Source organism: Neofelis nebulosa, chromosome 10, assembly GCF_028018385.1.
Source record: "Neofelis nebulosa isolate mNeoNeb1 chromosome 10, mNeoNeb1.pri, whole genome shotgun sequence".
NCBI lineage: Eukaryota > Metazoa > Chordata > Mammalia > Carnivora > Felidae > Neofelis > Neofelis nebulosa.
The window spans coordinates 59,816,308-59,834,625 of record NC_080791.1 but is presented as its reverse complement, the minus strand read 5'-3'; the positions used below and the strand labels follow the sequence as shown (position 1 = coordinate 59,834,625).

General features: G+C 43.9%; 1 protein-coding gene and 1 long non-coding RNA gene across 5 annotated transcripts in view; one reads left to right on the top strand and one right to left on the bottom strand.

Annotated features, from left to right (window-relative positions):
• Positions 1 to 17,556, bottom strand: part of XNDC1N (XRCC1 N-terminal domain containing 1, N-terminal like) — a 36,505-nt gene extending 18,949 nt beyond the window's left edge. Inside the window, exons 1-12 of one of the 2 annotated variants that reach the window (XM_058687923.1) lie at positions 17,431 to 17,556; positions 15,272 to 15,413; positions 14,198 to 14,353; positions 11,954 to 12,132; positions 8,021 to 8,103; positions 7,604 to 7,776; positions 5,123 to 5,195; positions 3,425 to 3,552; positions 2,660 to 2,768; positions 2,578 to 2,582; positions 2,107 to 2,133; positions 1,755 to 1,771 (exon numbers count right to left, since the gene is read on the bottom strand). In XM_058687923.1, coding sequence (XP_058543906.1) covers positions 1,755 to 1,771; positions 2,107 to 2,133; positions 2,578 to 2,582; positions 2,660 to 2,768; positions 3,425 to 3,552; positions 5,123 to 5,195; positions 7,604 to 7,776; positions 8,021 to 8,103; positions 11,954 to 12,132; positions 14,198 to 14,353; positions 15,272 to 15,413; positions 17,431 to 17,475 — 1,137 coding nt within the window. In that variant the 5' untranslated portion in view covers positions 17,476 to 17,556. Of the gene's footprint in view, positions 1 to 724; positions 2,769 to 3,424; positions 3,553 to 5,122; positions 5,196 to 7,603; positions 7,777 to 8,020; positions 8,104 to 11,953; positions 12,133 to 14,197; positions 14,354 to 15,271; positions 15,414 to 17,430 lie in introns of those variants that run through there. The other variant, XM_058687922.1, reaches the window with a different exon arrangement.
• LOC131487325 (uncharacterized) lies at positions 2,704 to 17,502 on the top strand. 3 transcript variants are annotated; one of them, XR_009249708.1, is made up of 3 exons: positions 2,704 to 2,787; positions 7,501 to 7,584; positions 17,227 to 17,502. It is a non-coding gene; the product is annotated as an uncharacterized LOC131487325 (long non-coding RNA). The 3 variants fall into 3 exon arrangements; XR_009249707.1 differs by lacking the exon at positions 17,227 to 17,502 and adding an exon at positions 7,978 to 8,760; XR_009249709.1 differs by lacking the exons at positions 2,704 to 2,787; positions 17,227 to 17,502 and adding exons at positions 6,564 to 6,752; positions 7,978 to 8,760.
• Positions 17,557 to 18,318: the final 762 nt, after the last annotated feature.

The window sequence follows — 18,318 nt, the reverse complement described above, 5'->3', positions numbered from 1 at the left end:
CTTTAAGCCCTCAACCCAGCCACCGTTCTATTTTGCTTTAGCCCAAACACATACCAACAGTGTTGCTTTCAAAGGACATTTAGTGTAGTGCCTATATATGCTCATTATCTGAGCACTTCACAAGTACAGTAACTATCCTTACAATAACCCTGTAAGGTAGGAGTGATCACACCCCCTTCAACAGGAGAGGAAACTGACATACAGACATGCTAAGCCACTTTGATGAGATACGGACCCAGGTAGTCTGGCTTAGGAGTTAGTGTTCTTAACTACTTTTATGATGCTTCTCAACTCAAATAGGAATTATTGTTACTAGTTTTGGATTTCTGGAATCTTTACTTATTTGAAACATCGAAAATGTGGGATGTGATAATACAAATAAATGATTCCACTTTCTTCTAAGAAGGAAATTAACAATGCTACCACCTTTATCTGAAATTAAACTCTATATCAAATGTACATCCTACACTTTAGTATATGTTTTATCCAATGTAATCATCTTATATAATGACATGAATGTCCCCTCAAAATTATGTCTGTGTAGGAGATAAATTTCATTTCCATGTTTTTTGGGAATCAATCATTTTGGAAATACCCTTTCATACCATAGTAGTTTCTTGTATAGATTTTGTAAGCTTTTAGTAAATAATCTCATTTATTGAAATACTGATATTAAGAAAATTGGTCTTGGTTGAAAAAAGCATCTTTCTCTTTTTAAAAACCATTAGCTTAAAACTATACAAATTTATTCTTACAGTTCTAGAGGTCAGAATTCAGAAATTGGTATCATTGGGCTAAAAAGTCCAGGTATTGGCAGGAGAGGGTGGCTCTAAGTGAAAATCCCATTCCAGCTTCTAGAGCTATGTTCCCTTCATTCCTTAGTTTACGCCTACCTGCCTCCATCTTAAAGGCCAGCAGCATTGAAGATTACCAACATTTTCTTAGTCACCACTTTATTGTGTAGATCCTTAAAGGCAGTGCCAGGCCTGGGTCTGGCTGGGGATCCCTTCCCCAGCACAACTTCTACCCTCACAGGAACCTGCACACATTGGGCTAGCATGGGCACCCTGAAAAAGGGTAGGTTAAAGCAGGTGAACGGGGCCATGCTCGGAATCTACCACAGGATCCGCCCAGGACCCAGCTCCCATCTTGTTGACTTCATCTTCCAGCTGCTCATCCCTCTGAGAGTCCCAGAGCCTCCGAAGGACAGGTCCAGACATGTCCACACAGGAGGGTCTTTGAACTGGGCTTTCTCCAAGCCCCTCAGCTCTGTCCTGGCCTCCTAGAACATCCCAATGCTCCTTCCCCACCAACCTACCTTGGCGTTGCCCAATCCTGCTTTCAGTAGCATTTCTCCCTCAGTGCTGCCTTGTCCTTCTCTTGTACCAGGCCTAGCCCACCCCCCAGGGCTCCTCTCTGGGCCCAGGCTCGGGACTCCAAGGGCTCTCCCCCACCAACACGGCAATGTTCATCACCTCTATGGCAGCTAGGATATCCTTACTGTCCCTGTGGCTCAATCTACTGTTTTAATCATGGTCAGAAATGGGACCAGGATGAGGAATGGTAGGAGAACAGGCCTCTTACCGTGAGGAGGTCCATGGCTGCACCCACCTAGGCTGGCAGGGACCGAAGGACTGAACTGCTCTGGCTACTCCCCTGACTGTGCCCAGCTTCCTCTTTCCTACACTTGAGTTCAAAACCCCGCCCTTGGCCCTCCCTTTGCCAGGACCAGCTGCTCCCCCTTTGCCCTGTACCCTGGAGACCAGAGGAACTGATGAATACCACACAGTGAAAACTTCTGGGAAAGGGGAGAGGACATAGTTGCTCAAGGAAGGTGTGGGAATAGAATTTAGAATGTTATAGGTGGAGGGGACCTTAGAGACCCTCTGGTCCAACTGCCTCATTGTACAGGTGGGGACTGGGTTTTGTCCAAGGTTCCATAGCCAAGCCTAGAACTATTCCTTAGTCATTAACCCATCTGATCTCTGGAATTGCTCTGCAAGCAGGATGCTTAATTGAGTCCAAGATGAAGAACTCAAGTTGCTTAAGGTCATACAGCAACACTGTTACTTGATTGTATGTAGGGAGGGAACCAACCAAGGATACTGGGAGTTAAGCTCAAAAAGCACTCAACTTCCCAGTATACCACAGGGTCCCATCTGTTTTCACTGGGTCCAGTTTTCCTTTCAGGAAAATGGGCATGAGGATGCTGATCACTCACTGAGAGGAAGATGTTCTGGATTATGCCCCAAAGCCCCAGAGAGATCATCAATTCTATCCCAGAAGTTCCAAAGGGGAAAAGGATGGAACTGTCTTTGGGAGAACAGGGTGCCATGGTGACAGAAGCCTTGACAACTGGGAGTGGAGAGCAGGCTGGGCCCAGAGGTACCCTGAGGCAGAGTCCTGGGGGAATGAGTGGAGAGAAGGAGAGAGGGCGGCCTGGCCTTATTAGCTCTTCTCCACAGTCAAGAGATCCACTCCCCAGTTTTAGTCACTGAGGGCAGGGGGGCCAAAACCACAGGACCTCATGGCTCATGCCTGAGGGAACTCCCCACACATGCTGGCATGTTCTTCTACTTCTCCTGCTGAGAAGTCCAACTGGCATAAAGGGCACTGGACCCAGGAAGTGGGTGGTGAGCTGTCCGGGGAGGACACCCACAGTACAGACTGCGATGAAGATGGTGATGAGGAGGGAGAGGCTGGGTGAGGTGGGGAGGTCTCTCCACAAGTCGCAGCGTGCCGGGGAAGAACCTTGATGCTGAAGGAGCCTAAGGGGGAGAGAAGGAGGTTAGCAAAGCTGGGCCTGCTCCCAGTGCGGGCTGTTTTTGCAGGAAGTTTACTCTGGCTGGATAGTCTACTCCTGACATTATCTGCTTGTGAATCCACCAAACATTTATCAAGGGTTTACTGTATGCCTTACACTGTGCCAGGAGCTGAGGGGTGTAAACCCAGGCCTGTCCTTCTGGACTGTAGAGGTCAAGGGTAAAGATAAGCTAAGGCCACAAGCAACTGTGACACAAAGCAGAAGGGAAAAGTGCTAAGCGCTGGGGAATCAGAGAATGCTGCAGGGTTGCAGGTTGGGACAGATTATCTAAAATGAGACAAGACTTGGCAAATAAGTACCATTTGAACAGGGACTTAGAGAACTGGGACATGGAGAAAAAAGCTGTGAAGGAAATGCTAGGCCCTCTCTGCTAGTATTTTATATTGTTTTGTTTCATGTTTCTCCTGGGGACAGGGCCTGTGTCCCTGCCTCAGCTGGGCCAACACAATGTGAGCATGTCCTCAATATAGACTTGTCTGTGTGTGGAGAAGAGCAGGAGTCCCAGCTCGAATGTTCCCTGGCAGCATTCCCAGGTCTCCCAGTCCTGCCTCAAGGGATACCTAGCAGTCCCACAATAACCCCTATGCCCCAGCAGCTCACCTGAGCAGATGGGGCACAGCGCACTATCCTGGACCCCACTGCTTTGGGCCTGGGGTCGCTGGTGTTCTCTCTGCCCTGCCTTTGCTATCCCCCTCCGGTTTGGCCGAGAGTTTGAGCTGGATAAAGGCCTGTGACAGAGAATAAAGACTAGCTATTAATAATAGGCCACAAAGACTAAAGGAGCCTCCAGTTAGGACAGAAGAGTGTGGATTCATTGATGTGGAGCCAAAAGCCCTGGTTGGAGTCCTGGTTTTCCCACTTGATGTACCCAACTTGAGGGAGGTCACTTAACCTTGACCATCTGAGAACAGAAGTTCTATTATTTCTCTCAGGTTTTTAAAATTATTTTTTCTTATTCGGATATAATGCACAGCCCATAAAATTCATCCTATTATACTATTCAACATTTTTAGGATATTCACAGGGTTGTGTCACCACCACGACTATCTGATTCCAGAACATTTTTATCACCCCCAAGAGAACCCCTAAACCCATTAGTAGTCACTCCCACACCCACCCTCACCAGGACCCTGGCAACCACTCATCTACTTTCTATCTGTATGGATTTGTCTATTCTGGACATTTCACGTAAATGCAATCATATAATGTGTGGTCTTTTCTGACTACTTTCACTTAGCATGTTTTAAGGTTTATCCATATTGTGTGTTGGTACTTCATTCTTTTTTAATGGTTGAACAATATTCTATTGTATAAATACACCACATTTGGCTTATCTATTCATCAGTTGATGGACATTTGGGTTGTTTCCACTTTTTGGCTATTATGAATAATGCCGCTGTGAACATGTGACTATATGTTTTTGTGTGGACACCTGCTACCAGTTCTTTGGGGTCTATTCCTAGGAGCGGAATTGTCGGGTCCTATGGTAACTCTATATTCAGGTTTTTGAACTGTTTATGAAGGTGGCTGCACCATTTTACATTTTCACCAGCAATGTATGAAAGTTCCAGTTTCTCCACATCTTTGCCAACATGTTATTGTCTTCTTCTTCTTCTTTTTTGTAATGTATTTTTAAAGTAAATTCTACACCCAGTGTAGGGCTTGAACTCAAAGCCTTGAGACCAAGAGTTGCATGCTCCACAGACTGAGCCAGCCAGGCACCCCTGCTATTGTCATTTTGATTACAGCTATCCTAGTGGGTGTGATCACTGTGGTTTTGATTTGCTCTTCTCTAATGGCTAAAGATATTAAGCATTTTTTCATGTGCTTATTGGCCATTTGTTTATCTTCTTTGGAGGAAAGTTTATTCAGATCTTTTGTCCATTAAAAAATTAGGTTATTTTTTATTGTTGAGCTGTAAGCTTTCTCTATTATTCTAGAAACAAGTCCCTTATTGGATATATGATATGCAAATATCTTCTCACATATTCTGTCACTTGTCTTTTTATTTTCTTGGTAGTGTTCTTTAAAGCAGAAAAAGATTTCAATTTTAATGAAGTCCATGAGATACAGAGTACCCATCTTCAGATTCTGATTTACTACAGAGCTACCTCCTTGCTTAGTTGACAACATGTGGACAAGGACATCTTTTCTCTACTACCCTCTGGGTCTAGACCATGAGATCAAGACTTAATGGTACTCGGTGATCTAACTAAGACACAAGTGGGGGAAGGACAGGTGTAGGTGGACAATAAGATCTGGGGAGGTGATTTGGCTCTTTCAGGTTGATCTACTCACCTGTGAGCTTGCACTTTCCGTCTCTTCGTCCTGCCCACATTATTCTCTGAGTTTTGCTCTTCTGGTCTGAGCTCTGTGTTAGAAATACTCATTAAATCTAGCTCATTAACAAAAAGCCCTTCACATATGATGTTCCTTCTTTTTTTGTTGCTTTTAAATGTTTATTTTTGAGAGAGAGAGAGAAAGAGAGAGAGAGAGAGAGAGAGAGAGAAAGAGAGAGACAGAGGGGGAGGGGCAGAGAGAGAGAGAGAGACACAGAATCTGAAGCTGGCTCCAGGCTCTGAGCTGTTAGCACAGAGCCAGACACGGGGCTCAAACTCACAGATGCTCAACTGAATGAGCCACCCACGTGCCCCTCTTTTTCCTTTTTTAACGTTTATTTATTTTTGAGAAAGAGCACACATGCAAACAGGAGGGATAGAGAGAGAGGGAGAGAGAGAGAATCCCAAGGAGGCCTCGCACTGTCAGCAAGAAGTCAGACTCAGGGCTGGAACCCATGAACCGTGAGATCATGACCTGAGCTGACCAAGAATTGGATGCTTAATGCAGTGAGCCACCCAGGCGCCCCATGATGTTCTTTCTTTTAAGAATAGTCTTTCTATCCATTTTTCCTGGTTAATTCTTTCTCACTCTTCAAGTCTCACATGAAATACTAATTCCTGTGAGGCACTTTCCCTGAATTCTCTAATCTAAATCTGATCATCCTATTATGCTTTGCCTTTGAAGTACTCATCACAGTTTGCAGTTGTAGACTTACTTATATTACATGGAGATGCCTCTCCATTAGGGTAGGAGAACTGCTATTTTCTGTGCTGTGGAATCCCTGACACCTAGCATGGAGCCTTGAACACAGAGATGTTCAGATATCTGTCAAATGAGTGGCAACAAAATCCAGCAACAACCATTTGTCTAGCTATTCAGAACTTATGAAATACTTGATATAGGAGTTAGGAGTTATATATAGGAGTTATATAGAAAGTTTGTAGGTACTTTCATAGCTCCAGTGTCCAGCTGACTGGGTGCCCCCAATAGGTTAGCTCCTTCCCATTTTCTGTCTCTTAAAATAATAAACTACATCCTTCCTTATGTGGTAGACAGCTTCTGAAAGGACTCCTATTGATTCCTGCCTCCTGGTAGTCATGACTCCCCTTGAATTTAGGCAGAAACTAGTAATTTGTTTGTAATGAATAAAATATGGCAAGAGTGATGGGATGCCACTCCTGGGATCAGGTTATAAAAGACCGACTTGTTTCTTTTTTCTTTTTTTAGTTAGTTTATTTATTTATTTTTAGTAATCTCTATACCCAACATAGGGCTTGAACTCTCGACCCCAAGATCAAGAGTCACATGCTCTTCTGAGCCAGCCAGGTGCCCTGGACTGACTTCTTTCTTACTAGCATGCTCTCTCTCGCCCTCTAGCTTGTTCACTCTGATGAAGCAAGCTTCCACATTGTGAGATGCTCCTGGGAGAGGCTCTCATGGCAAAGGAATTGAGGGAAGCCTTGGTCCCACCACCCACGAGGAACTAAATCCTACTAACAACCATGTGACTGAGTTCGGGAGCAGATCATTTCCAGTGGAGCCCTGAAAGGACTATAGCTTTGTGTCAGATCTGGAGCTGGAAGATGCTGTTAAGTCATGCCCGGATTCTTAACCATGAGTAACTGAAATGATAAATACTATCATAAGCTACCAAGTTTTGGGGTAATTCATCGTGCAACAGTAGACAAACAATGTACCCTATTTCTGCCATGAGATAATATGCTTACTATTTCAGTAATTTTGGTCAGTTCTTTGAAATGACAAATCACCTGTTTCCTTTTTAAAAATTTTCCCAGTGAAGCAATGAGTGAAACCAAAGGTTTTCAGTGAGAACTCTACTTGTTTTCTCTTTTGCTATCTAGAACAGTAAAAAGAACAAGAACTCTGGGGTTCAAATCCTGGTTTTGCCACTTATTAGCTGTGTGATTCAGAAATACCTCAGATTCTTTTGTAAAATGAGTATAACAGTATTTACTTCACAATTTGTTATGAACATTAAATAGTTAAGTTAGTAAAAGTGTGTTAGCAATGTCTAGAGCTAAGTAGGAGCTCCAAAATGCTGAATCTTTTCTTCCTCTGTGATAAAACCATGCTATTCCCCTACTTTATTTCCCCAACAAGCTCCATACACCATCACCCTGACTTAACTGTCTTTCTGAAGTGATCACAAAACATTAATACCGCAAAAGGCCGAAATACTATTTGGTTTAACTCCTTCATTGTGAATATGGGGGAATTGGGGCCCGAAGAAATAAGGATTCCTGATTTCAATTACTATATAGTATTTGATTTCTCCTCTGGTAACAAGACACTGACAATGGTCTTTTCTCCCACAGGAAGTCCCATTTGTAAGCCACCCTTCTATAGTAGCAGTGGATTCAGGGAGGAAGGATGGTGCCAGGGAGAGCAAGGAGCCAAAGGTAGGTCATGGGGACTCACCTGTGCTGGCTGGATGACTGGGACCTGGTTCTGCCTGGATGTTTTTTGTGCTTGCCATACTCACGGGGGGCACCCTGCGGGCAGCTGAAAGTACCATGCAGGCTGAACGTCCCAAAGCCCCTGGCTGCAGCTGCTTTAGGATATTCCTAAGCTCTGAAATTTCCTTGGTGCTCCTGCAGGGAAACAGAGAGCACTCGGTTTCACTCAGAAAAGAGACTCCATTCCTCTTACCTAAGTCAGTGACCTCTAACCAAGAAAGCCAGTTTGATATACAGATAGGGTTAGGTCCCGAGGTTGTGATTAAGTGGGGGGAAACCAGGCAGGGCTTGTGTGCCTGTGAGTGACTTGGTAGCCTTTCTCTTTTTGGGAGAAAGAACTGAGAAGTGGACAAGGACCTCCGTTCTGGTAGCTACATACGTTTGGGGATCTGGGAAGAACGTCCTCCGAATGGAAGGATTAGCCAGCCAGGGGCTTGGACCAGACTCCTGAGCATCAGAACCCTGAGAAGAAAATGGAGCAATATGAACTACAGACATTCACCACCAGGGGACGCTGCCACCTGTACCAGGGCTATTCCCAAACCTGAGGACTTCAGCTTAGTGACTAAGCATATTTTCTATAACTTTACACAGTACCTTTGCTTGTGTGCACACTCTCTTCTAGCTCTAAGATACGAGATTCAGTAATGTTGTAAAGTTAGTTCCTCAATGCTAAGGGTTTTGTCATGATCCTGAAAGTCCCCAGAATCAAATATATGCTGTTGGGAAAAACGGGGTCATGGGAATAATAATCATGTGCGAACTTTTGAAAGCGTATACGCTGTAGTTTAAATCTGTACATATATAAAATTCACTCATGTAGGTACAAAACTCCAATCACTTATCTCTTTATACACCTACATGAAAGAAACAAAGCATACCCATATATTTCTCCGTAGTTAAGAATAGTTCTATTTTGAACTCTTTGGGGACATTTTTATCATTTTTATCTTCTAAATATTAATAGTATTATTTAATTTCCAGTATGATTTATTTTGTGAAAATTTTGCTCACCTACAACTAAAAACCTACCAATTTAAGCCACCATTTCTAGCCATTTATAGAAAGAAATGTGTATGTGTGTATGTATATATGGATACCTCAAGTCTCTTTTCTACCATTAGCCTCTCCATGTAACTATCACAGGCATTTTATAAACCTCTCTACTTCTAACTCCAAAAATTTCTACGTGCGATAATCATGCAAGAGATCATTTCTACCTAGATTTTATTTATGTGGTATGTGCTACGGTTTCTATTTTGTCTATTCAATTTATCTGTCAATTCACCTGCACCTATTTCCTTTTTTATTTTTCCAAATTTCCTTTTTCCCTTGAATTTAAAAAAATGAAAAAACTTTAATTTACAGTTGATTCTTCTATTGGAGATTCTTTTATTTTTAAAATATTTATTTATTTTTGATAGAGACAGAGCATGAACAGGGGATGGGCAGAGAGAGGGGGAGACACAGAATCTGAAGCAGGCTCCAGGATCTGAGCTGTCATCACAGAGCCTGATGCGGGGCTTGAACTCACAAACCATGAGATCATGACCTGAGTAGAAGTCAATCGTTTAACCAACTGAGCAACCCAGGTGCCCCTATCAGAGATTCTTTTAAAGGTAAACATCTTTCTTGTAAAGCATGATTTTGGCCTCATTCTGCAAACATGAGAAGTAGTATTTTTACTCACATTCACAGCTTGTTTATGTATTTATGTATGTAATCACATTTACCGTTTAATACTTTAAAAATTTTTTTTATTTAATGTTTATTTATTTTGAGAGAGAGAGAGAGAGACAGAGCATGAGTAGGGGAGAGGCAAAGAGAGAGGAAGACAGAATCTGAAGCAGGCTGCAGGTTCTGAGCTGTCAGCACAGCGCCCGATATGGGGCTTGGACTCAAGAGCTGCAAGATTATGACCTGAAGTCAGATGCTCAACCGACTGAGCCACCCAGGTGCCCCTACCGTTTAATATTTTTTAATTGCCATTACAATCTCATCTTGGATGCAGCATTAATTTAGAAATATTTTAATTTTCCTGGGCTTCTATTTTTTCTTTACCTTGTCTCATATACTTTAGAGCAAATACCACTAGAAAGGGTAACTAGATGGGTGTGGAGAATTTATGGTTTATTTAACTCTAAGTGAGATTAATCATTAGGAACTGAGCTTCCAAGCACAGGTTACATGGAGTCAGGTGGCCTGGATTCAAATCCACTCTAAGACTTATTTAGCAGTGTGACCTGGAACATCTCACTAAAGTTCTTTGTGCTTCAGTTTCCTAACTGGAAAACCAGTGCCATAAAAGACCCTATGTCACAGGGTTAAAAGCCCGTACGTTTTGCTTTCACTATAATATACCATTAGAACAATACACCTTAAATTTTAGACATTTTAAATTATAAAATTGAGTGCCATCAATCTGTTTCCATGCATCAACCCTCTCTTGTAGACACATTTTAGAATTTCTTTCCCTGTGGTTTCACTGAGGTATGTGTAATACGTTTCACTCTGCTGTTGATGGTCAAGGTCCTTCTAACATTATGGCTCTGGAGTTGCTGACTCCCTCATTGGTCTTAAAGGTGCAGAGTAATTTAGATGGCCAAAAGAAGCCCTTATTTAGCCTATAATTAGGGAGACCGTATGTCCTGTTTTGCCTGGGACAATACTGTTGTCTCTATGTAATTAATAGCACTCTTTTTCCTCTCCAAATGTCTCAGTTTGGATGGTAAACTTTATGGTGGTGATCCTATCTACAACTTGCCCCTGAAAGGTAAGTTATTCTAAAAGCCTACTTTGTTCTAGGCACTGTTCCAGCTGCCAGGACTCAGTATGGAACAAGACAAACAGGTCCCTAATCTCACAAAGCTTCCATTTTATTGAGGCCAGGCCCACAGGGCTGTAGCTCCATTCGTGTCAGCCCCCTGGCACCACAATACTGGAACCTGGCAGAGCACATGGAGCGGCTTCCACTGGTCCTGCTGCATTTTTTAGCCCTTCCCATGAAGGAGGAGTAAATCTCAGACCAGGCTTTACTTGGTCTCCGTTCTCTAGGTCTCTCCCGAGGCTGTACTACAGAAGCATCTCCTCTTCCTCCTCCATTTTGTCTTCTGATGCTCGGTCTGTTTTTCTCAGTAACCTCAACAAGAGTGACACTTGTAATGTTCACTCCTGGAACTGAACTTCTTTTGGTTATGTCAGATGTTTGGAACTTCATTTTTTTTAAAGTTATTTATTTATTTTGAGAGAAAGAGAGAGAGAGAGAGAGAGAGGGAGACAGAGAATCCCAAGCAGGCTCTGAGCCGTCAGCACAGAGCCCAACGTGGGGCTCAATCCCACAAACCATGAGATCACAACCTGAGCCGAAACCAAGAGTTAGACACCTAAACGACTGAGCCACTAGGTGCCCCGGATGTTTGGAGCTTCTAGAGGTGTATTACGTGCATAGGAAGCACTGTGGTATAATGACAGATGACCTGATTTCTAGTCCGTCTTCTGCTCTGGTTCACCGTGTGAATCTGAATATGCAAGTGTCCCCAGCTGACACATAAAATAAGGTGGCTGGGGCTTGATGATCTCTAAGTATTTTTGACCTCTAGAATTCTACAACTCTTGCTTTGTGTGATTCCATCTTTGTATTTGTTTTTGAGTGAATTATGGTAGAGGGTATTGGAAAGATAAATGAAGACACAGTGACAAGAAAGCAGGAGGATTCAGAATAGGCTGAGGAATAAAAAATAACTAGAAAACTGGCTGAGAAGAGGGGAGGTAAACTGACCAGATACCTATCCATCTTCTCTTAGCAGCATGTGTGTGTTGTACAAGGAGAGAAAGCAGGAAAACAAATGAAATTGCAGAACACATATCTAACATTATAACTGGCTTTCCTGGCAGGTGGGTCAGGCAACAACAATGACAGAGAGATAGTAAGTGAGCCCTGGGGCTTTCAGGTGCTAGAAGGAAAAGTCTGATGAAAGCTGTAGCCCACAGGAACCTAAACGTAAAGCGGATTAAGTCTGAATCCAAAAAGAAATTTCATTCTTGCTAAAGAACCAATGGCCCTACAGCTTTGTGTACACTGCATTGAAGGTTCACTGCCTTTCTATCTCCCAAGGGCAAAAGGGATGGAGAGGCATTCACTCTTAGCTGTAAGGAAAGGTAGCAAGCCCATTTCTGTTTTCACTTGAATGTGTGTGTGTGGTAGGGGGGAAGGTGGCTTTCAGTGTTTATCCCTCAATCAAGCCCCAGTCTTCTAACCTGAAACTGAGAAAAGTGGGAAAATATGAAGTCCTTGTTCCACCATTGTACATACCTGGCTTAGCCTAGTGCTCCCGGGAGCAGAGAGATCCCCCACAGGGTCATCTGAGGAGTCCAGGGAGGAACACACCCGGAGGAAGGCCAGACCAAAAGACTGCTGACGTGTGAAGGGTTGGGAGCAGGTCAGGCGAAGTCGATCCCAGGGCTCACCTGAGGCCGCAGCCAGGAAATCTTCTGAAGGGAAAAAGAAAGAAAATGAGAGGCAGAGGAACTGTGTGAATGGGAGGGACAAAGAAAGAGAAGGTCAATACTGAGGAGAGGAAAGACAGGGACTATACAGATTAAACTCCAACAAAAGGAATGGAGGCCATCAGTAACTGTCCCCTTAGGCTTTGGTGCTCAGGGTTTGGCAGTGCTAAGCAGGCCAGTTAAGGTGCACTCAGACCTGGTGCCTTGCCTTCCCCCCATCGCTCCTCTGTCACGGTTCCACACTGTTCCCAGCACATCCTCATTCTATACCTCTCTAGGGACCTTGCCAATGTATCAATTTACTTATGAAAGTTTTTTTTTAAACTTTATTTATTTTATTTTTTAATGTTTATTTATTTTTGAAGGAGAGAGAGAGACAGAGCATGACCCGGGGAGGGGCAGAGAGAAAGACACAGAATCTGAAGCAGGCTCTAGGCTCTGAGCTGTCAGCACAGAGCCTGATGTGAGGCTCAAACCCATAAGCTATGAGATCATGACCTGAGTCAAAGTTGGACGCTTAACTGACTGAGCCACCCAGGTACCCCAGTTTATTTATTTATTTTGACAGAGAGAGAGAGAGAGAGAGCACACAAGTGAGGGAGGGACTGAGAGAGAGGGAGAGAGAGGGAGACAGAATCCCAAGCAGGCTCCACACTGTCAGTGCAGAATCCAATGCAGAACCTGAACTCACAAACTGTAAGATCATGACCTGAGCCGAGATTGAGTCAGACACTTAACCGACTGAGCCACCCAAGTGCCCCCAATGTCTCATTTTAAACAGGAGGTACCTGTAGTGTTGGGGTCTGAGGTGACCACTAGCCCAGTGGATCAGATGAGCTACATCTGCTCTTCCTGGACCATGAGACCTCCACCTCCCTCACAACACTCCATGGCCTCCATAGTCACTGTGTGACATGGCAATACTGCAAACCCTTCTCACCTTTACTTCCCAGCACTCTGTGGTAGCACCTCACCCCCTGCACCTAGTATGCCCCTCCCATATCATGGTTCCTTCACAACATTACAAACACCTCAGCTCCAACACAGACAAATCCTTATTAGACTGTAAGTCCCCAAAGTCCAGGAATCAGATCTTATGTCTGTTCTGCAGTGCCTAGTGAACACAGAAATTTGCATGGATTGGAACTCAGGAAGCACTATGTACTATCTAACCATATCCATCCTGTAGCCTTCCATCACTTATATAAACATTTATTCTACACTAACACTTACACAGTTGTCCCTCCTCATCTGTGGGGGATATGTTCAAAGCCCCCAGTGGATGCCCGAAACCACAGATAGCACCGAACCTCGTATATACTATGTTTTTTCCTATACGTGCACACCTATGATAAAGCTTAATTTATGAGTTAGGCACAGGAAGAGATTAATAACAATAATAAAACAGAGCAATTATAACAACAGGCTATAATAAAAGTTACGTGAATGTGGTCTCTCTCTCTCTCTCAAAATATCTTACTGTACTCTGCTCACCTTTCTTCTTGGGGTGACGTGAGATGATAAAATGCCTACGTGATGAGATGAAGTGAGGTGAATGACGTAGGCATTGTGACACAGGGAGGCTACTACTATTGACCTTCTAATAATATGTTAGAAGGAACATCATCTGCTTTTGGGCTGTGGTGGACTGTAGGTAACTGAAACCATGGAAAGTGAAACCATGGATAAAGGGCGACTACCGTACTCACACCAATGTACATTTATACAGATAAAAACACTACTCACAAATACGGGCTCTACATGAGGCTCCACCGAATCATGTGTAAATATAAATCATAGTGCATAAATGTTCTCGGTTCCCATATACTGTCATCACAGAGAACTCATACAAACATACCAGTAGTTATTCACTCACTACCTACCCCATACCCCCACAGATACGACCAAGCCCCTTCACAGGCCCCTCCCACCATTCCACCTAACAGCTCCATGGCCCTCTCTAGTGGGTTGTCTAGCTTAGTATGACTGCATCTCTTTCTTATAGTCTCTCTCACTGTCCATTTCCCATTTCTGTTTTTGCCTTCCTTACCATCTTTAAACATGCGGACCCCTGAGCGGTTTTTCCCCTGCTTTGAATCAGCCAGGGACATAAGCATGGTTGCAGGGAGCAAGGTGACAAAAGGTCTGTCCAGGGACCAGGAAGAACGGCCCACATCAATTTGCAGGAAAGCACAGCCGCAGTTACCTGAGGACAAAAGGTTGAGAGAAGGATTTAAGGGTGATGGGAAGACAGATGCTCCCCTGACTGCACACAAGGTATTGGGTGGGAAAAGGACATTCTTCCATTCTAGAGCTGGTTGGAAGCCCAGAAAGGTCAAGGAACACAGTGAACCGGCAACTGAAGTGGATGAGACCTCAGTCCACAAAATGACAGTATGAAGGTTCACAGTGGTCCTCCCAGCTAGAAACCTTCCCTGACTCAATAGACTTGCTGCTTCCCTGTCCTCTGGCTCTGGCAGGCAGTGCTAATCTCTGTCTCTATTAGACCCCTGCTAGGGAGCCCTACAGAGCTGAGGCCAATGGTCTTTGTTAGTTCTCTACTCCAGAGAATGCTAAGGCCAACCTTCTCAACCCGCAAATTCCTATGGAGACTTCCCAGATTAGTCTGCAGAGCCCATCCCCCAGCATCCTCTTGACAATGATATTTACAGGTGCTTACAGGTTCTATTTGTTGGCATTTGTAATTATGTCAGCATCCTAAGGCTTCACCCAGACTACTCAGATCAAAGCAGGGCACGTATGTTAAATAATTCAGGGAATACCATTCCCACTACTTTTGTTTTCAAATTTTATTTTTAAGTAATCTCTCCACCCAATGTGGGGCTCGAGCCTACAACCCCAAGATCAAGAGTCACATGCTCTACCCACTAAAACCAGCCAGGTGCCCCTCCCATTGCATTCTATGTGAACAGAAACCTCAGAGTTTGCCAACACCATACACCTGAGAAGGGCATCTGGGCCACATCTCACCTTCACACCAGGAAGGGCTTATTCCATGAAAAGTGCTCAGCTAGACCAAATTGAGACATTATGGAGCACTTGGAGGGGAATGTGACTCCTGCATCTCCCGCACAGATTCCTAGACCTCAGAGAACTCACTCACCTACATCAATGTAGCCAATGGGCACTGCCCTCTCCAGCTGGAGTTCCACTTTCAGCTGCCCACTCTTGTCCTGAGGGCAGCTGAGCCAAGGTCCCTTCTGACAGTCTGGATTCAGCAAGTTCTCCACAGGATACTTGGGATCCTAAGTCAGAGAGAGAAGGAGTAATCAGGAACTTCACTGAACTGAAAGGTAAAAAGGATGCCCATGAATGAGGGATTCCTACATTCCCAAACCTTTCCAGGCATTTTACCATGATAGAAGAACCACTAGATGGGAGAGTCCATAAAAATACAGCTATCATGTGCCAGGGATTTACAGACCATTTACCTCTCCTTCATTTACCAAACCACCTCATTGAATCCTCCTAACACTTTACTATTTAGTTTAGTTGCTATTATTGCTTCTTACTTAACAGATCAATACATTGAAGCTTAGGTTCAGAAACTTACCCAAGGCCACAAAGCCAAATAACCAACCAAAATCAGAACATCTAGCTTTCTGAATCCAGGCTTTTAACTGCCACACTATGCTATTTCACTTCATTTACAAGGTACTTTCACAGACATTTATTTATCTTCAAAGTAGCCCTATGAGAAAAGAAAGGCAAGGATTTTTATTCTGAGTTTACAACTAATGGGTAGGAATAAAGTGATTTGTTCCAAGGCAACAATAGCAATACCGAGAGAGAAAATTTTTTAAAAAATATTTTTGAGAGAGAGAGAGAGAGAAATAGAGAAAGAGCACAAGCAGGGGAGGGGCAGAGGAGGAGACAGAGGATCTGGAGTGGGCTCTGTGCTGACAGCAGCAAGCCCAGTGTGGGGCTCGAACTCATCAACTGTGAGATCATGACATGAGCCAAAGTCAGATGCACAACCGACTAAGCCACCCAGGCACCCACCGAGAGAGAAATTTTTGGTTCTAACCCACAGTTAGATATTTTTTGGTGGCAAGGCCCTGAGCAAACTACTTTCTCTCTCTGGATCTAAATTCTTTCATCCGTAAGTAAAGGGGAGGGAGTCTATACTCATGGTTTTCAATCTTGCTTTTTGTTTTAGCAATAAAATCCTTCCTTTTAGCTGAAATCTTACACTAAAATGTGTGTGTGTGTGTGTGTGTGTGTGTGTGTGTGTGTGTGTATTTTCAGCAAAAAAACCCAGAGCTCTGGTTAAAACACAGGTTGGGGGGTCTAGAGACATACATGCACCACCTCATTTCAATTAGAAGTGGGTGCCCATAGAACAGTTTGAAAACCTCAGTGTTAGATGATAAGTAACATTCTCTAGCATTTTATAAGGCTCAATCTTTGAAGAAAACCATTTAGGCTATGTAGGTAAGAAGGATATGGGCAATTTTTATTTTCTTTCACTTAGGAGTTGATATATTAGTTCCAAAAGGCTCTCTAAGAGTCTTTCCGAAATGAGTGGGGATGTTTTTGACTGTCATCATGACCAGGGAGCATTACTGTCATTAGGGTCTGAAGGCCATGGATGCTAAATACCTCATCAGGTAAATGATACTGCTATAAATGCAGATTTATCCCACCCAAAATGCCAGTGGCATCCTTTGAGAAAGACTAGGGCAACAGAAGGTGAAGAAGAGTGGGGAGAAAAGGTATGGATAGAAATGACAGCAAAGGAAAGGGTGGGAAGTTCTTAAGAATCACCACATGGTATAAATCCTGGGCTTAGGCCTCAGCATCTAGATCTAATCTGGATAATTGGAATTTCTCAAAAGTGAACTTTTAGGGAGGAGGTTGAGATCACTTTTGATGGTGGAGGTGATGTCCTCACAGGTCACGGATGACCTTGAATGTCCCGGTGTGCTCTCAATGACAGAGTAACTAAACTGCCCTTCTAGGAACCCTGGTACAGACTTTGGGCCTATGGGTTTGCCAGTTCCCTTCAAACTAAGGGTTGAATCCTGAAGTTGTTTCCTCTCTACCTTCAATTCCCAGGAACACTTCTTTTATGCACCCTGCGTTGCTCTGGGAACAACCTGAGGGCAAGAGCTGTGTGTCCTCCTTTGACTTTGGATTCCCAAAGAAGGGACGATGTCTCTTCTATTAAACTGGGAGTTTCCTGAAAGTGCAGCCAAGTCTCCTACTTTTGTCACTTCTTTCAGTTGCCAAGAAAAAAATCACAACTGCTAATTACCATACCTGAGAGGAAAATGATACGATGTGGCTAATCTTTACAGGAGCCATTGTGGGCCCAGCAGCTATCCCAAGTACAAGGCAAAAATACTTTCTCCTAAGATCTCTTCTGTCACCACTTTGGCACTGCCTTTTTTGGTCCTGTCAGTTTCCAGAAGAGAAAGAATCCTCATGCTACTCCTGAAGGAGAGAACAAAAGAAAAACAAACTAGCCATGGCTGGTTCTCTGGAAATCTTTGCAGGAAGTCAGACTGTTTCTGATGCCCTTGATGGGCTTGTGGGGGCAGTGGGCAGGGAACGGATCTGGACCAGGTGGTGAGATTCCAACAAACACGTGAAACAACTAGAATGCAACCACAGGGCAATGGAGCAGCAAGTACAAAATAGGTTAGTACAGGAACGTTGGACGCTCCCCAGAGCATGAGTGGTGCCTTAAATCATTCACCTTTATACCCCTAGAGCCCACCACGTAGTAAAGACGCAACAAATGTTCAACTAAATATACAAGTCTCTTAATTTGTTCTCCCCTCTCAAATCAATCTTCTTAAATTTGTTTCTCGTTGTTACTCCTCTATTAGGAATCATCAATGGCTTCCTGATGTACGCAAAACCCTTTTTACATGGTGGGTACTTAGTAAATATTAATTCAGCTTGGCCCGTCAAAGCACCTACTAGGTGCGAGACTCTTCAGCTCTCAGCTTCGGGAGACTAAACCGTGCAGGCACTTCCCCCTCTCCTCGGAACGCGCTGTTCTGTACATTCCTTGACCGCTGCCCATTCTCTGCAACTGCCCACCTCCCCCCCACCCCCAACAACCCTCAAAGCCCCTCACCCGGAACAACGGACCTGGAAGAGCCACCACAGCCTCAGATCGCGGACCACAAAGTCCTTTCT